The sequence below is a fragment of the Anguilla anguilla genome, chromosome 6 (assembly GCF_013347855.1).
Source record: "Anguilla anguilla isolate fAngAng1 chromosome 6, fAngAng1.pri, whole genome shotgun sequence".
Taxonomy (NCBI): domain Eukaryota; kingdom Metazoa; phylum Chordata; class Actinopteri; order Anguilliformes; family Anguillidae; genus Anguilla; species Anguilla anguilla.
The window spans coordinates 4,338,051-4,352,774 of record NC_049206.1 but is presented as its reverse complement, the minus strand read 5'-3'; the positions used below and the strand labels follow the sequence as shown (position 1 = coordinate 4,352,774).

Sequence of the window (14,724 nt, the reverse complement as noted above, 5' to 3'; positions counted from 1 at the left end):
CATTGTAGTGTTTTTTGTGGTATGGCTAATGCTCTTTCACGTTTTTGTGTTTCTGAGCTCCACAAACACTAACGTTCCCCACTCACTCAGGAGCAACTCTCACAGTAACGTACTACCACTTAAATGGCTGCTGCTGTTGCATGGGTGCTTCTGGCTGTTTTTTTTAATGAGGAGAGTCCTTGTTTTATGAATCAGTGAAATGCACTGAAGCCATTGGCCTGGAGGGTGACTTGTGTCATCAGGCCAGCATGTCATGTGATTCTATGCGCCTCTAAAACAGCTGGCTTTGTTGCGGTGGGTGTGGCCCTTGAAACCAGTCTATTCTATACAATTATTGTCTCTTCTTTTTCTTTTTCTTTTACATTTAATAAAGGTAATAAGGGTCTGACTGCTAAAGCATGGCAAAGTGTTGGCATTCACCCTCCATTTGCTGCAGCATTGTAAGAAAACCTATTATTTGGAAGAATCGCCAAATAATTTTTCTGAACGTTTATTCAGTTTCTTAAAATGAATGGTAATTCTTCCCCTCCCCCCCCCCAAACAGACACATTCATAATTTGGTGTTGTGGATGGTCTACCCAATGGTTCCAGAACATTTTTTGTAGTCTCTTATAGTAGGTAGGAAGTAACCTTTCTCTGTCTCAGCTTTGTCATTTGTTTCAGAGCATTAATAGTCAACCCGTTTATCCCCCCCCCAATTGGGGAGGGGGAGCTGGGTCTCCAGCCAACATTTTGGGTTTTAGTACACCCTGTTCTACTGAGCAACTCTCCATCCTTACCCCCCTTCAAAGACGCAGACCACCATTCATCCAGCTGAGCACTTGGAAGCGTGTCATTCTAATTAAGTTACAACAGCATTGCCCCCACCTGGGGTTTAAACCTGCAACCTCAAAGTTGCAAACCCAGTTCCAGAGCCTGTGTACTGCCCCGCCCTCGACGCATTGCGACAGAGAAGGGGGGGAGGGGGGGGGCGTGGCCACGTTTAAAAAGTTCCTGCAGGACGGGCCCGTTCTCTCAGGCTCGGTCCGGCACGCCCACCACCAGCGGCGTGACGAACTCGGAGTGGCGGACGCCGAGCGAGAAGGACGGCGGGCGGGGCATGTGCGCCACCACCTTCTCGGCGTCGTGCGTGCCGGGCCCCGGCTTCCGTGTGGCGTCGCTGGGCACGGTGTAGCGCCCCAGGATGGAGAAGGCGGGGCGCCGCGGCAGGTACACGTTGGGGTCCGTGCTGTTGTAGCGCCCGGGCCCCGGGGTCAGGGCCCGGCCCGCCGCCGGGCCGCCCGTCCGGTGGCGGGCCGACATGCTGTAGCTGGCGCTGGCGGGCTTGGTGGGCACGTGGGAGCCCAGCACCGCCGGCAGGGTGTAGCGGTTGGGCGAGGGCACCGGGTCGGTGGTGCGGTAGCTGGTGCGCGACCCCATGGAGTAGGACGGCGGCCGCCGGTGGCTGTTGAGGGGGGGGGGCCGCTTCCGGACTGTAGGCCCCCGGTCCTGGGGTCTGAAAAACGCCAGCTGTGGGTATGGAGGGAGAGATCGAGGGGTGGGGGTCGTTACCACTGAAACACCAGGAGCCGCGTTTGTTTCATCTGCTGTCTGTGGCCTGCGTTTCAACAGCGTTTTTTCCCGCAATTCAGTTTATTTCGCGTTGAGCTTTATGCAGTGAACTGTCACAAAGATGCCTTACTGAGAAACGGAAGGAAAACTGAGCGGAAACCAGGTCTGACCCCCAGAAAAGCAAGCGAGGTAAAAAATTCCCCCATTGGAGAGAAACACACTCAAATGGAGGTGAGAAAGCTTCCCAAAGGGAACAGGTCTTGGGAGGAACCTGGCTGCAGAGTTATCAGAATTTTAGGATTGAAGTTGATTGAATCCTGGCCAATATGTGGGAGGTACGGCCAAGATTTCTGCAGTTTGCTCCTAATTTTACTGTTGAAATCCCCTAAGCTTGGGTCCATGGTTATTGTTTTTGAATTTTTTTGCAAAGATTTTTGTGACATATGTGAGTTCAGCACGCATTCAAAATGTGTTGAGTAGCCTAACGGGGGGGGGAATTTTTAACCAGAGAGAACAAAGCCTTTTGGAGCTCGACTGAAACCAGACCTTGTTCTTTAAGGCCTCATTGTTGCTGACATTTTGAAAAGAATAAGGTAACTTGTTTTAAAAAGAAAAAAGAAAAAGAAGCTTTTTCCCCAGCTTGCTTTCTGTTGGTTTTTGAAATTCCGTTGGAACAGCTGACACCAGATGGGAAAGGCTCGCCCTGTCACAAACAGTTACCTCCGCTTCTACTCGCATTGTTTGCTGCCACTGACCAGCAGTTCAAAAGAGACTTTAAGAACAGGGCTTTAAAAAAAAAACAAAAAACTGTCACCTTAAAAAAAAATAAAAAAAACGACTTCGCCAACTGAAATGTGCTTACGACTAACCGCTTCATGCTGAAAATAAACTGTCACCATTGTTTAATTTTTCCCCTTTTCCCCTGAATGTATTAACCTTTTTTTTTTTTTTCTTGGCAGAAAAGCTGGCCATCTGCACTATATTTATCATACACAGCTGAACCTGCCAGTTAGAGTCCTCTCAGCTCTCAGCAGCATTAAACCTGACAGTCCGTGTGCTTGCAGAATAACTCGCTTGTTTATAACGTTGTGGTTTAATACAACCAGACATCATGAATACAATGCAGACCGGATTGAAATGAGTTACTCTGACAAAGGTCTGTTGAGTGAATCAACATGGCAGAAAGGGACTTGTACATGACGCAAGATTCATTTATTAATTATTAATTCAGTATCACATGTTACTGAATCATTATTACGTATTCATTAATATGTAATTATTATATGCGCAGGACAACAGGGGATATTGAGAATTAAAACCAAATTGCCAAAGTACACTCTTATAAATGAGGTCCATTTAAATGGGTGGTTCTCAAACAGCGGGTCAGAGAAAACACGTTTGCTCGTTAAGTAGTTCCTGATTTTAAAGTTTTGGAACCACAGATCTAAATGGCAGATCTAGTTCCTCGAAGCAGTGTTATTTCCAAATGACTTGCGCTTTTTTGTGGGGTTAAGGGCAGTTAAAAATTACATGGGGGGTAAGGGGGGGGGGGGGGGGGCGGGGTTTGTGGACAAACTCACATGAGCTCTTCACTCTGCCCTGGATCGAGTAGGCGGGGGTGCCGTCCCGTCCGAAGCGGGTCAGCTTCGCGTCGATCGAGTACCGCGGGCCGGGGCTGGAGTCCACCGCGTACACTGCGTAACCCGGGCAACACCGCATCATCACAGGGTGCACACGCACACACACCCACCAGAGCTTTCATTAGCCAGCGCAAACTGATACTGGTCACAGGTTACCCTAAACCAGGGGCTTACCCCCAGCCCTGGACTCTCTGTTGTCACGCAGGGCTTAATCTATCAATTTGTGTGTGTGTGAGCACGCAGTTACACTCACCTCCACCTAGCCTTTTGGGCCTAAAACTGGTTGCTGATTTTATAGATAAAACAGAAACCAGTAGAGCTTTGTATTTATGGGATCCTCCTATTCTATTCTTTAAACTAGTCTCCATCACTGTAAATGGAGCAAACATTCACAAATAAATAGACATCCATTATTTGCTAAGATGTTATATTAACTAGATGTATAAATCACTTCATAACGTATGTGACTGTAGTGAGGTATTTGTCGGTAAATGTACAGTATATCTTGCATTTGTAAAGTTAATTGCCCTTGCAACAGGTCATGGTCTGCTGGCTCCCTCCTGTGGTTTGGTTGTGACATTACACACATCTAAACATGCTTAAATGTCGATTATAGAGCAGAGAGAAAATGCAGTCTTAGTTAAGGGGGGGGAGGGGGGGACTTGTATAACCATCAGCTTGGCTATCTTTGTCAAACATTTCCCATTCCAAGTAAATATATTACAGGAAAGGCATTTCAGGGGGCAGTTAAAATATAATAATTTACTTGCCTTGGTCCTATTTTTCCTTGCGTGAGCAGAGACCAGAAGCCTCCGTGTTGCTCTTTTGCTAGCACTAAATGCAGACGCTGCCTGTTGCCCCTCTGTGAGTATGTGTGTACTAAGCACAGGCAATGGCAGTTACCCTTGTGTTTATACTAAGTGCAGGTACAGACGTTTACCCGTGTGTGAGTACTAAGTAAAAACACAGTTACCCGTGTGTGAGTACTAAGTAAAAACACAGTTACCCGTGTGTGAGTACTAAGTAAAAACACAGTTACCCGTGTGTGAGTACTAAGTAAAAACACAGTTACCCGTGTGTGAGTACTCAGTAAAAACACAGTTACCCGTGTGTGAGTACTAAGTAAAAACACAGTTAGCCGTGTGTGAGTACTAAGTAAAAACACAGTTACCCGTGTGTGAGTACTAAGTAAAAACACAGTTACCCGTGTGTGAGTACTCAGTAAAAACACAGTTACCCGTGTGTTAGTACTCACACTTGCTGCTCATCCGACGGTGGAAGGAGTAGGCGGGGCTGCTGGGCTTGGTGTAGTCATGGCCGACGTAACCAATGGTGGGTGGGAGGGCGTAACGGCCGGGTCCAGGTCCTGGACACACACACACACACACAGACACACGTACACACACGTGCACACACACACAGACACACATACACACACACACACACACGTGCACACACACAGAGACACACGTACACACACACACACACACAGAATCGGACATGAATCAATCTAATGCCTCGGACAGGGTTCCCTAACCTTAGTCCAGAAGAACCACAGGTTCAGCTGGCCTTTCACTAATACTCAGCACATCACTGATCAGTGAGAGAAGCTGGTTAAAAAGTTACACAGTTACACTCCCCTGGTTTCTGGGGTCTGAACCAGTCACTGATTTTAAGGTTAAAAATAAAACTCCAGCAGACTCGAGACTCCCTGTGTCCAGGGAGGTTTCCCTGTTCGTCGAAGTAAAAAGTCCAGGTGAGTTTTAGACAAGCTTACTCTCCATCTCCGTCTCCCTCTCCCTCTCTTTTCCTCTTGCTCTAATTCTCTCCCTCCTTTTTCTCTCTCTCTCTAAATATGGCTTTTCTATCATGTTGAGAAACTATCATGGAAATCATTTTCATTTTGTGTGCTACACGCTACCCTCAGCACTGCACCCAAATGAAGCCCATTGACCCTCACAGAGACAGCTGACCGTAAATTACTGATAATAAGCCCTGCTAGTGTGAACAATGGCTGGAGCGCGAGTGTGGCTAACTGCTTACTCCCCTCCTGTGACAAACGTCCTGACCGTAAGTGTGACTAACCACTCAACTGTAAGCACTATAAACGCGTCAAACGGTAATTATTTTACCGTAAATATAATTAAATACAGGTTGGAGAAAGCGTGTAATGGATTTTGACTGTGGTGTTACGCTCTGCGTGGATAATTTTCCTAAGCCAATAATATTTGGTAAACTTGCGCAATAAAAGCAGACACAGGTTTCCTGGAAACCTTTTACAGCCGCTCGACCAAATGAAAATAATCACCCTCGGCCTTGCTGATGGTTACTGAGCGCCAGGTAAGATTTCAGCACCACCTTCCTGATCACTGCCACGGGGGGGGGGGAGGGGGATGTGTGTGCCGCAGGCAGGTTTTGGGGACTTACCCCTCTCTCGGGCCGCAATAATGGGACGCTTTCTCTCGCTCTCCTCCATGGTGAGAGCGCCACCTCCTGGAACCTGAAGAGTATGGCAGGGGAGTTTAAACACGCTTCACCTTGTATCACCGTTCATTTAGCAGACACTCTTATCCAGAGTCACTCACACTGTAAGACAACATCCGTGCCAGACCTGGGTCAAATACCTATTCGTTTTGGATTCAAATACTTTTCTGTGCTCTGTTGGTCTCGCCTGGCGTAATCGAGCCTGCCAATACGACCAGAATGCGGGGTTTGGCACTTTTTTGAGAGTATTACAATGGTTCCAATACACCAGACAAGATCAGTAAAGTGTAGAAAAGTATTTGAATCCAGAACAAATGCTAATGATATTTGACCCAGGTCTGATCAGTGCGTTCACCTGAGGTATATGAACGACAGTGCCTGACCTGGCAAGCAGCATTCCCAGGCCAGCGAGCGATCATTACATTAAAATTACATTACCATCCGCTTATCAAGATCGACTTACCGAATTAAGTATATATGGGCTTTCGACAGGTTTATAAAAGAAGTAGTAACTGCAGAGAAGGTTATTTAACACTCTCAGCTCCAGTAACAGGGCAAACGAGTGCAGTCAGGATAGAGTACTGATAGTTTATCCTGACAACATATCCTGCTGGCCTGTCGGTCAATATCAGACCTCACAATGCAACCTAGTACGCATTTAAACATAAACACACAACACACACTTAAAAGTCACACAGCAGTCCAGATACGGTCCAGTTCTACAAGCCGTATACGCACGTAACGACAAACGACAAAGACATTTCCTTTTTTACAATGAAAAAAAAAAATGCTAAAAAAATTTAGCAGTAAAAGAAGAAAAACTCTTGGTTGGGTTACAGCAGGGGTATCCAATCTCATCCGAAAAGGGCCAGTGTGGGTGCAGGTTTTTGTTTTAGCCCAGCACTGAGGCACCTGATCTACCTATCACGGCCTTGATTGAAGACCATTGTCGGTTAATTATTTGAGTCAGGTGGCATAGTGCTGGGCTCAAACAGAACAACCAGGCCTGGAACAGAATCTCCTCGGTTAAGACTGGACACTGCCGGTTCAGAGGAAGCTGGGATGGCTGTGTCCGGTGAATCCCCCCCGCTAGCCAGAGGAATGTGAACGAAGTGCTGCACAGCTCCTGATTGGCTACTCTTCCCAGTGACAGAGCGCTTCTGCACAAGGCCGGAGCTCAGAACGGTTGCCGCGGCAGCGGTCAGTCACTGATCAAACGGTCTGGTGTCGAATAGACTCTCCCCTGTATGTGTGTGTGTGTGTGTGTGTGTGTGACACACTCGTCCATTCGGCCCAGTTAAGAAGACCAGTGAAGCTGGCTTGCTTGGGCCCGTTCCCTTTTTCGGGGCAGAACACGGAACTGACCTCTGTGGCGCTCCCGAAACACGCCCTCCTCCCCACCACCTCCCAAAAACACGAGAAAAAAAAAAAATTAGCCTCACCGTGCAATACAGGTACACGCAAGAACGAAGGGACGCGGTCTGAATGATGTCATCGTTTGCGCACCGTCGGCGAAGGGCGGCGTATGTCCTGTGGAGCCTCCATCGCTCTCCTCTCTCCCCCCTGGACTGGCCCGTCCTAAGGGAGCCCTCTCCGCTAAATACCCGTCGCGCGGGGGAGGGAGGGGGGCGTGGGCGCTTAGCGACGGTGTCATCGCGGGGATTCGGTCGCCTGTAACACTATCTCCCAGACCCAGATCTCTCTCCTTTCTCCCTCCCTCCGGCCACGTTGCCTGGAAACGCCATCAGACTTTGACCGGGCGGACTGTCGCTATGGTGACTGGTGAAGGGAACTGCATGACTGATCCCCACTGCATCCCTGACCCACCCCCCCCACCACCATCACTCCCACCTCTGCCCTCCGTCCTCAACAAGCTACCACTGTAAGTGGTACCCTTTCCCAAACCACCCTTCCATTCAGTTTACATTTTCCTAATGGCGTGAGTAAGTCTTCTGCTTAGTGGCACCATTTTGTTTCAGCAGGACATTCCAAATAAATAATGTAGTAATGGGCAGATAGGCAGTGTGCGTAACCCTTTGAAGAGTAGATTTTAAAAAAATGTTTGTTTCAAAATTCTAGAACAAGTCAGTGTTCTAGAACTCCGTTACTTTCAGTCACCGGCAGTGATTGTTACATCAGCATCAGAATGTTCAGTCAAGAACATTCTAACCACATTCGTGATCTTCTACCTTAAAGGGTTAAACCCCGTTGACTGTTTCAGCTGAAGTAATATTCAGAAACGGTCTCAAACACACACACACACACACACACACACACACACACACGAGTCTTCAGGGCTAAACAGCCTTCCCACAAGAAACCGTTTTTTTTTTTTTTATCGTTGAATGGCTGAAAGACGCCGAGCGTCGCCAGGAGCGGCCCTTATAGGTAACCGAAGACGCCGACTCACAGTCCCGCCCCCGCGAGCGGCCATTAAACATTAACGGGCGCTAACCCCTCGACGGGCGGGAGCCCCGGGTAACCGAGCCCTGCGTGTCACCAAGAGGCCAAACACACCACAGCTGACCTCCGGCCCGGGGCAGCGCACACCACCGGTGTCCGGTGTCCGGGACCCGACACCGGGACCTGTAGCCGTTAACTGCTAACGTGCTAACGGCGGTGTGGCCTCGTCCACACGCCGCTTTTTACTCACCGCCTCACTTACCGGTCGTTTTACTTTCTGATCAACGACCGGCTGATTGCGGCTAGCCCTGTAGCCGCTAACTGCTAACGTGCTAACGGCGCTGTGGTCTCGTCCACACGCCGCTTTTTACTCACCGCCTCACTTGCCGGTCGTTTTACTTTCTGATCAATGAACCGGCTCTCAACGCTTCTCACACGACAGGGGGGTACAGAGCCATGAGCCGAAACCATCGCCGTGGGCGTGGGCGCGACAGCCCGGCGACAGAGGCCGGTTACCGAGGCTCTCCCAACATTCTAGAATGTCAGAACATCAAACATTAGTCTATATCTTGCTCCTGGAATGCACAAGGTATCAACAGAATACATTATTTGTGCTGACCAACATTCCTCTATCAACAAGAGACTCCAGAACATTCCATAATGGTGCCGCAAGACGTTTGTGAGAATTTTAACCACATACATTGCACATGTTTTTTTTTATTAGCTTCTTGCAAGGTAAGTCAGCATTATTTAACCATCGCCAAAAGCGTGTCTCCATGTGCCAATCATCCGCACGCTCCTGGTTTTTACTGCTCACCTGTGTGTGCCACTTTCAGACTGCTGATGAAAAGTGCAATATAAATAAAACGTATCATTGAGTTTTATTAAGCACCTCTTTCCTCTGAGCGTAAAACCATTCAAGGCGGTTAAACGGTTTTGCAATCAGGGCTCTCTGGCACCCTCCTGTGGTTGCCAGGAGAACACAGACAAAGCCCAAAAAACTTGGAATTACTGAACCTGGCGAGGCCGTTTTAAATGCAATCATGTAACATCTACACAATTTTTGACGATTGAAAATGTTTCTGTGACTACAACCTTTCCAGCTTCGTTGATGTTGCTGTACAGTAAAACCCATCATACTGCCAAATTTGACATTTTCAAGTATTATCAACACTTAGCCTTTAATTTACAAAGGAAAGTACAGATAAAAAAATAACAGACAACAGACTAAAGACATACAGATTAAAATGATAACAGACAACCATATGCCTAAGTTACATTTATTATGAAATTCTATCCATTTGCTATAGTCATGTTCAGCAAATTAAGCAAAATATGTACAGTTTAGTGGAGTGGGAGAGGAGGGCGGGGGCTGGATCAAGGCTTGGGGAGGTACAGGGGGGGCTGGATCGGGGGCTGGATCAAGGCTTGGGGAGGTACAGGGGGGGCTGGACCGGGGGCTGGATCAAGGCTTGGGGAGGTACAGTGGGGGCTGGATCGGGGGCTGAATCAAGGCTTGGGGAGGTACAGGGGGGGGCTGGACCGGGGGCTGGATCAAGGCTTGGGGAGGTACAGGGGGGGCTGGATCAAGGCTTGGGGAGGTACGGGGGGGGCTGGACCCGGGCCTGGATCAAGGCTTGGGGAGGTACAGGGTCTGTGTGACGGACGTCCCCATTCGGCCCTCCTCCAGGGACTGCTGTATCTGCACCGCCTGCCTGCTGACCAGAGACGCCCACTCCAGCACTGCCGAGAAGTCCCTGCGGGGGGAGCCAGAGGGGAGAGTCAGGGGGGCACTTTCACTTAAAATAAACCCCTAATACAAATAAAACAAAATGGATAGAAATACTGCAGAACGGGCACACCTAGGCATATGCAAACAGCTGCACCCCCAGGACACCCACCCCCCCCCAGCACGCCCCGCCATCCCTCAGTGCTCACTGGGACAGCTGCTCCCCCAGCATGCCCCGCCCCCCCAGCGCGCCCCACCCTCCCCCAGTGCTCACTGGGACAGCTGCTCCCCCAGCTCCTGCGCGTCTCTCCCCACGTCCTGCAGCAGCTCCAGGGTCTGCTGGCTCTCTGGCTGAGCTCCGAGCCCCCAGCCCAGCAGTAGGGCCTCACTCTCCTGCAGACACGCCTCCGCCCGCCCTGAAGGCCCCGCAGGGGGAGGAAGAGCACGGTCAGACAGGACCTATCATCATCATCATCATCATTATCAACAGTCTCATCATCATCATCATGAACAGCCTCTGCCTCATCATCATCAACAGTGTCATCATCATCATCATGAACAGCCACAGCCTCATCATCATCATCATCAACAGTGTCATCATCATCATCAACGGTATCAACATCATCATCATCAGTGTAATCATCATCATCAACATCATCATCAACAACAGCCTCATCATCATCATCAACAGCCTCATCATCATCATCATCATCATCATCATCATCACCATCATCATCATCATCATCTTCATCATCATCTTCATCATCTTCATCATCATCATCATCATCAACAGTGTCATCAGCATCATCATCATAAACAGCCTCAGCCTCATCATCATCAACAGTGTCTTCATCATCATCATCATCATCACAGCGGGGCGGCACCGACCCAGGAAGTCACGCCGGTCTCCTGGGATGTGGAAGTTCTTGACGGGCAGCTCATGGCGGGTGGCGTCCAGCGCCGTGGCGAAGGTCTGGTACTCCTCTGTGAACTGCCTGGCGGCCGCAGACACAGGGGCCAGGGCGGCACTCTGCGGGGTGGGGGGGGGAGGGGGGGTCGATCAAACGTACAATAACCCAACGGTAAATCAGCTAACACTAATGCTAACGGCAGCGTTTGCCACAGCAAGACTGACCGGACGCTCCCAAATTAAACAGATACATATTGGTGTCTGGATCTCCAGGAACAGGGCTGGGCAGCCCTGACTCAGAATGTTTAATGTTCTCTGTGTGTTTCCGTGATAAATAATGATTCATTGCATCAATAGGAAGGCGATGCCAAATGAACAAGGACACTGCGAAGACCTCAAACTCCAGTCCTGGAGGGCAGCAGTGTCTGCAGGTGTTTGGCGTGTCCCATCACTGAAGTGCTGAATGTAAGTTACTGATTACCCAAAAGACTCCACACACACCTTGTTCCCAAATCCTAAACCGGCTGCATATTGAAAGGAAACCACAGAGCGCCGTGGCCCCCCAGGACTGGAGTTGGAGCATCGTTGGAGGAACGCGTAGCACACAGCTGACCTGCAAGTCCAGCAGCTCGCTGAGCTGCTTGTGTTTCTCCAGCAGGAGGTGCTGTCGCCTCTTTTCGTGCACGCTCTTCCTCAGCCTCTCCTCTTCCTCCATCACCGCCAGCAAGCTCCACTCCGCCTCCGTCCTCAGCTTGCGGGTGTTACTCTCCATCTGGGGGGGGTCAACATGGAGAGATGGCAGAGGGGAATAATGGTTAGGGCACTGCGCTTGGAACTCAGAGGTTGCAGGTTTGATTCCCAGGTAGAACACTCCCATTCTTCCCTTGAGCAAAGTTATGCAATATTAATCACTTCAGTTAATAACCCAGCTAACATAATGTTACTGGAATGTCTTGTCAATGATATATCATTGCCACTGTATGGCAGCAACATTGGGAGAATGTTCTGCTTTAGCTGGGTACACAGTTTTTTTATGTAACCTAATGGCACAAGTCCTTCTGGTTAAGAACATCTGATAATTGACTAAACAAAGTAATAGGCTTAGCAAATTTAACAAATGAAACAGTACTTTTAACAGACCATTTACAACTTTTATAATTTTTATAGTAAATCGCATATATGGCAATTTTATCCAGTTAGCCAGGCTTACCTTGGCTGTGAGGTACGCCAACAAGAAGGTCTGATTCTCGAAGTTCTCCTTCTCGTTTCCTGCTTCCGGCGTGTTCTGGGACTGACTCTTCTCTGCAATACAGTCCGTCAAAAAGTTTGAACTTTTCTGCCGCCAAACGTACAAATGCAATTTAGTGCCAGGACGGACATTCACCTTTGCCTATTACCGAGACATCAAACTCCGGTCGGACACAGTGGCCGTCCAACACCGTCGACTGCAGGACATTTCCGCCCAGGATCGAAGGCTCCAAAATACTGGAGTTCGAGGCTGACAAAACAGGACACGGTATTCAAGTTTACTGCTCCGACACTTCCGTCTTGAAAACAGAGAAAATTCCCAGATAGTCGACAGAAGACCCATTTTATTCTGCTTGTTTTTTGGATTATCCCATCGTCCATAATCTGATTGCCAACACGACAGAGAAAGATACACATTTTTACCACGACATTATGGCCTACAGGGTTCTTCAACACCACACAACACTACAAAATGATGGAAGGGGCGATATATATATAGGCAATGTATCCGTTATATATTATTGGAGTCACAATAACAGGAAATACGCACGCCGTACAAGCACTTACCCAGAGGGTTGAGAAGTGACTGACACGCGAGAGAGCGTCTGGGGGGAGTGCTGACGGACGGTTTCCGCGCGCTGTCGGGTTTAGGAGACGCGGGCTTCGCGGATGCACTCGATTCAGTGGCCGACGTCTATGCGCAAACATGAACGTGTACAGTCTCAAAAGGGATGCGCCAACATGCTTTTTGTGTTACGGATTTTGCGTTACCTTCAACACGCTTTGTGTCAGAACTACTACTTTTGTGTCGCAAATATACAATGTATGCGTTACAAAGGGAGACTAACACAGACTGTTGAAAGAAAGTGAACTAGACATGGAGGGTTGTTAAAATGTGTCAGTTTTAAGGTAACCAGTGTTCTTAGTTATATACAATCTATTGCAAAATCATGAAAGAAAACCCATCTGTCTATGTACAGATATGAATGTGCACCATAGATAACCAGCGTTCATGGCAAAGTATATCATTATCATGTAAGAAAACTTGCCACCAATGCAGACTGGCAAGGAACAAAAGTTACTATCCAGATCAGTTTAGATCAGGGGTGTCAAACTCCAGTCCTAGAGGGCCGCAGTGTCTGCAGGTTTTCAGCAAAACTGACTCACTTACGTCATTGATTGTGTCCACACACCTTGTTCCCAAATGCCTTACCCGGCTGCTGACTGAAACGAACCCAAAAATACCTGCAGGCATTGGCGCTCTAGGACTGGAGTTGGACATCCTTGTTCATAGACCAAAAAAAATCTTTGTTCCGGTGTTACAGTTTTTTTTTTCCCCATATTGTTTCGATAAGTTGGCTTACCTTTAAGAGTGTCTTCTTTTCGACTGGTTGCTGATAGCGCGACTTAACTATCCTACCGGCAGCTGAAAGTCAATCAGCGAGAGAACAGATAGGCTATAACGTTGTCTACCTGGGATAGGCAACTAAAATACTACCATGCTTAGCAAACTACTGTGAGTCATCTTTACATAGTATAACGTTATTTTAGATTCGGGTAATACTGTCAGTGTCATATGCTGCATTTTATTTAACGTTACACTTACTTTAAAAAGGCAGAATTCTAGCTAACATAGCAAAGTTGGCTAACGTTACTAACGTTTTTTCTTCTTTTTTTCTTCACCAATGCTGCCACTGTTGTTCTGACTTCCATCCTTTGAACTACGAAAAACAAAGGCAGAGTTATGTCACCAACTAATATTCACGCGTTGCAAAAGCATAACGTAGTCTCAATTAAAACGGTAATCCAACTGGCAACAGCTCGCCGTCATACTGTGCTGTCGGTTGATTTATTGACACGGGCCGACTTCCTTCCTAGCAGCTAGCCAACATGCTCGCTACAAGTAGATTTGTTTTCTAATTTCTTTTGCAGCCAAGACCATAACTTGTCACTTCGAAGAAACTCACTTATTTGATTCCGCGAGAATGGGTTTCTGCAGTTTGTGGACTGTCGTTACCCTCCTAGACGCCATCCTGTTTCGAAATCAGCCGCCTTTCACACAACACAAATCCTGAGCATTTCCGCGCCGCAGAATCGGCGACATCCGGGTACTCCATGGAAACGTCACGGCCACGCCCACCAACCGTAGAAAGATGCCAGTTGAAAAGCGTTAAAAATCTGCAGCCCTGCGTCTTTACTCGTAAGTTTTCTTGTTTAGTTTCGGTTTACATTTAGACAACAAATTTTGCTTCCACATATTCATTGCATGAATGATTAAATGTAGCATAAAAACAGACACGATTTTCTTGAAGGAGACATCGACCTTAATGAAATCAGCATATGGAATAAGGACGAGCACATCATATTATGTTGAAAGTTCGTAATTGTGGTTGTTCAGGTAGGTTAACCACTGAATCGAAATTTCAGGAGTAAAGTATCTTCAGAGATTGTTTATGACATCGTAAATTTCATTAAACGCATCGTCCGTTTAACAAACGATGCAGGTAGGTAACCTGTTAATTACTAAACCTCCAATATTTCAGTGTGATATTAAACATCAACACAACGTCCCACCTCTGATATAATACGCTTCCATTATTTAAAAAAAGATGAAAATTATTCATTGAAATATTAATGGTCAAACGTTTTGAATGGTGTTATTCAAGTATTAGAACTATTGGCCACCGCTAAATTTAGTGGATTTCAGGATGCAAGTTCTGTACGTACAGCACCAACCACCAGAGGTCAGGTTTCTGTGT

At 47.8% G+C, this 14,724-nt stretch overlaps 2 protein-coding genes and 1 long non-coding RNA gene across 3 annotated transcripts; 1 reads left to right on the top strand and 2 right to left on the bottom strand.

Moving 5' to 3' along the window:
• Positions 1-474: 474 nt before the first annotated feature.
• odf3l2a (outer dense fiber of sperm tails 3-like 2a) lies at positions 475-7,228 on the bottom strand. The gene is given in 6 exon segments (XM_035421319.1): positions 475-1,458; positions 1,460-1,509; positions 3,132-3,245; positions 4,447-4,557; positions 5,619-5,691; positions 7,118-7,228. Coding segments are annotated over 5 exon segments (768 nt in total). The 5' UTR covers positions 5,668-5,691; positions 7,118-7,228; the 3' UTR covers positions 475-1,014.
• Positions 7,229-9,521: 2,293 nt separating this feature from the next.
• LOC118229314 lies at positions 9,522-9,791 on the top strand. Its single transcript, XR_004765643.1, has 3 exons — positions 9,522-9,563; positions 9,609-9,679; positions 9,724-9,791. It is a non-coding gene; the product is annotated as an uncharacterized LOC118229314 (long non-coding RNA).
• On the bottom strand, positions 9,657-14,082 carry haus8 (HAUS augmin like complex subunit 8). The gene is made up of 10 exons (XM_035421180.1): positions 13,933-14,082; positions 13,625-13,686; positions 13,330-13,391; positions 12,533-12,659; positions 12,102-12,215; positions 11,928-12,019; positions 11,331-11,489; positions 10,696-10,837; positions 10,082-10,223; positions 9,657-9,835 (listed from the first exon to the last, which is right to left on the bottom strand). The coding sequence occupies exons 1-10, from the start codon at positions 13,995-13,997 to the stop codon at positions 9,709-9,711; spliced, it is 1,092 nt and encodes a 363-aa protein (XP_035277071.1). The 5' UTR covers positions 13,998-14,082; the 3' UTR covers positions 9,657-9,708.
• Positions 14,083-14,724: the final 642 nt, after the last annotated feature.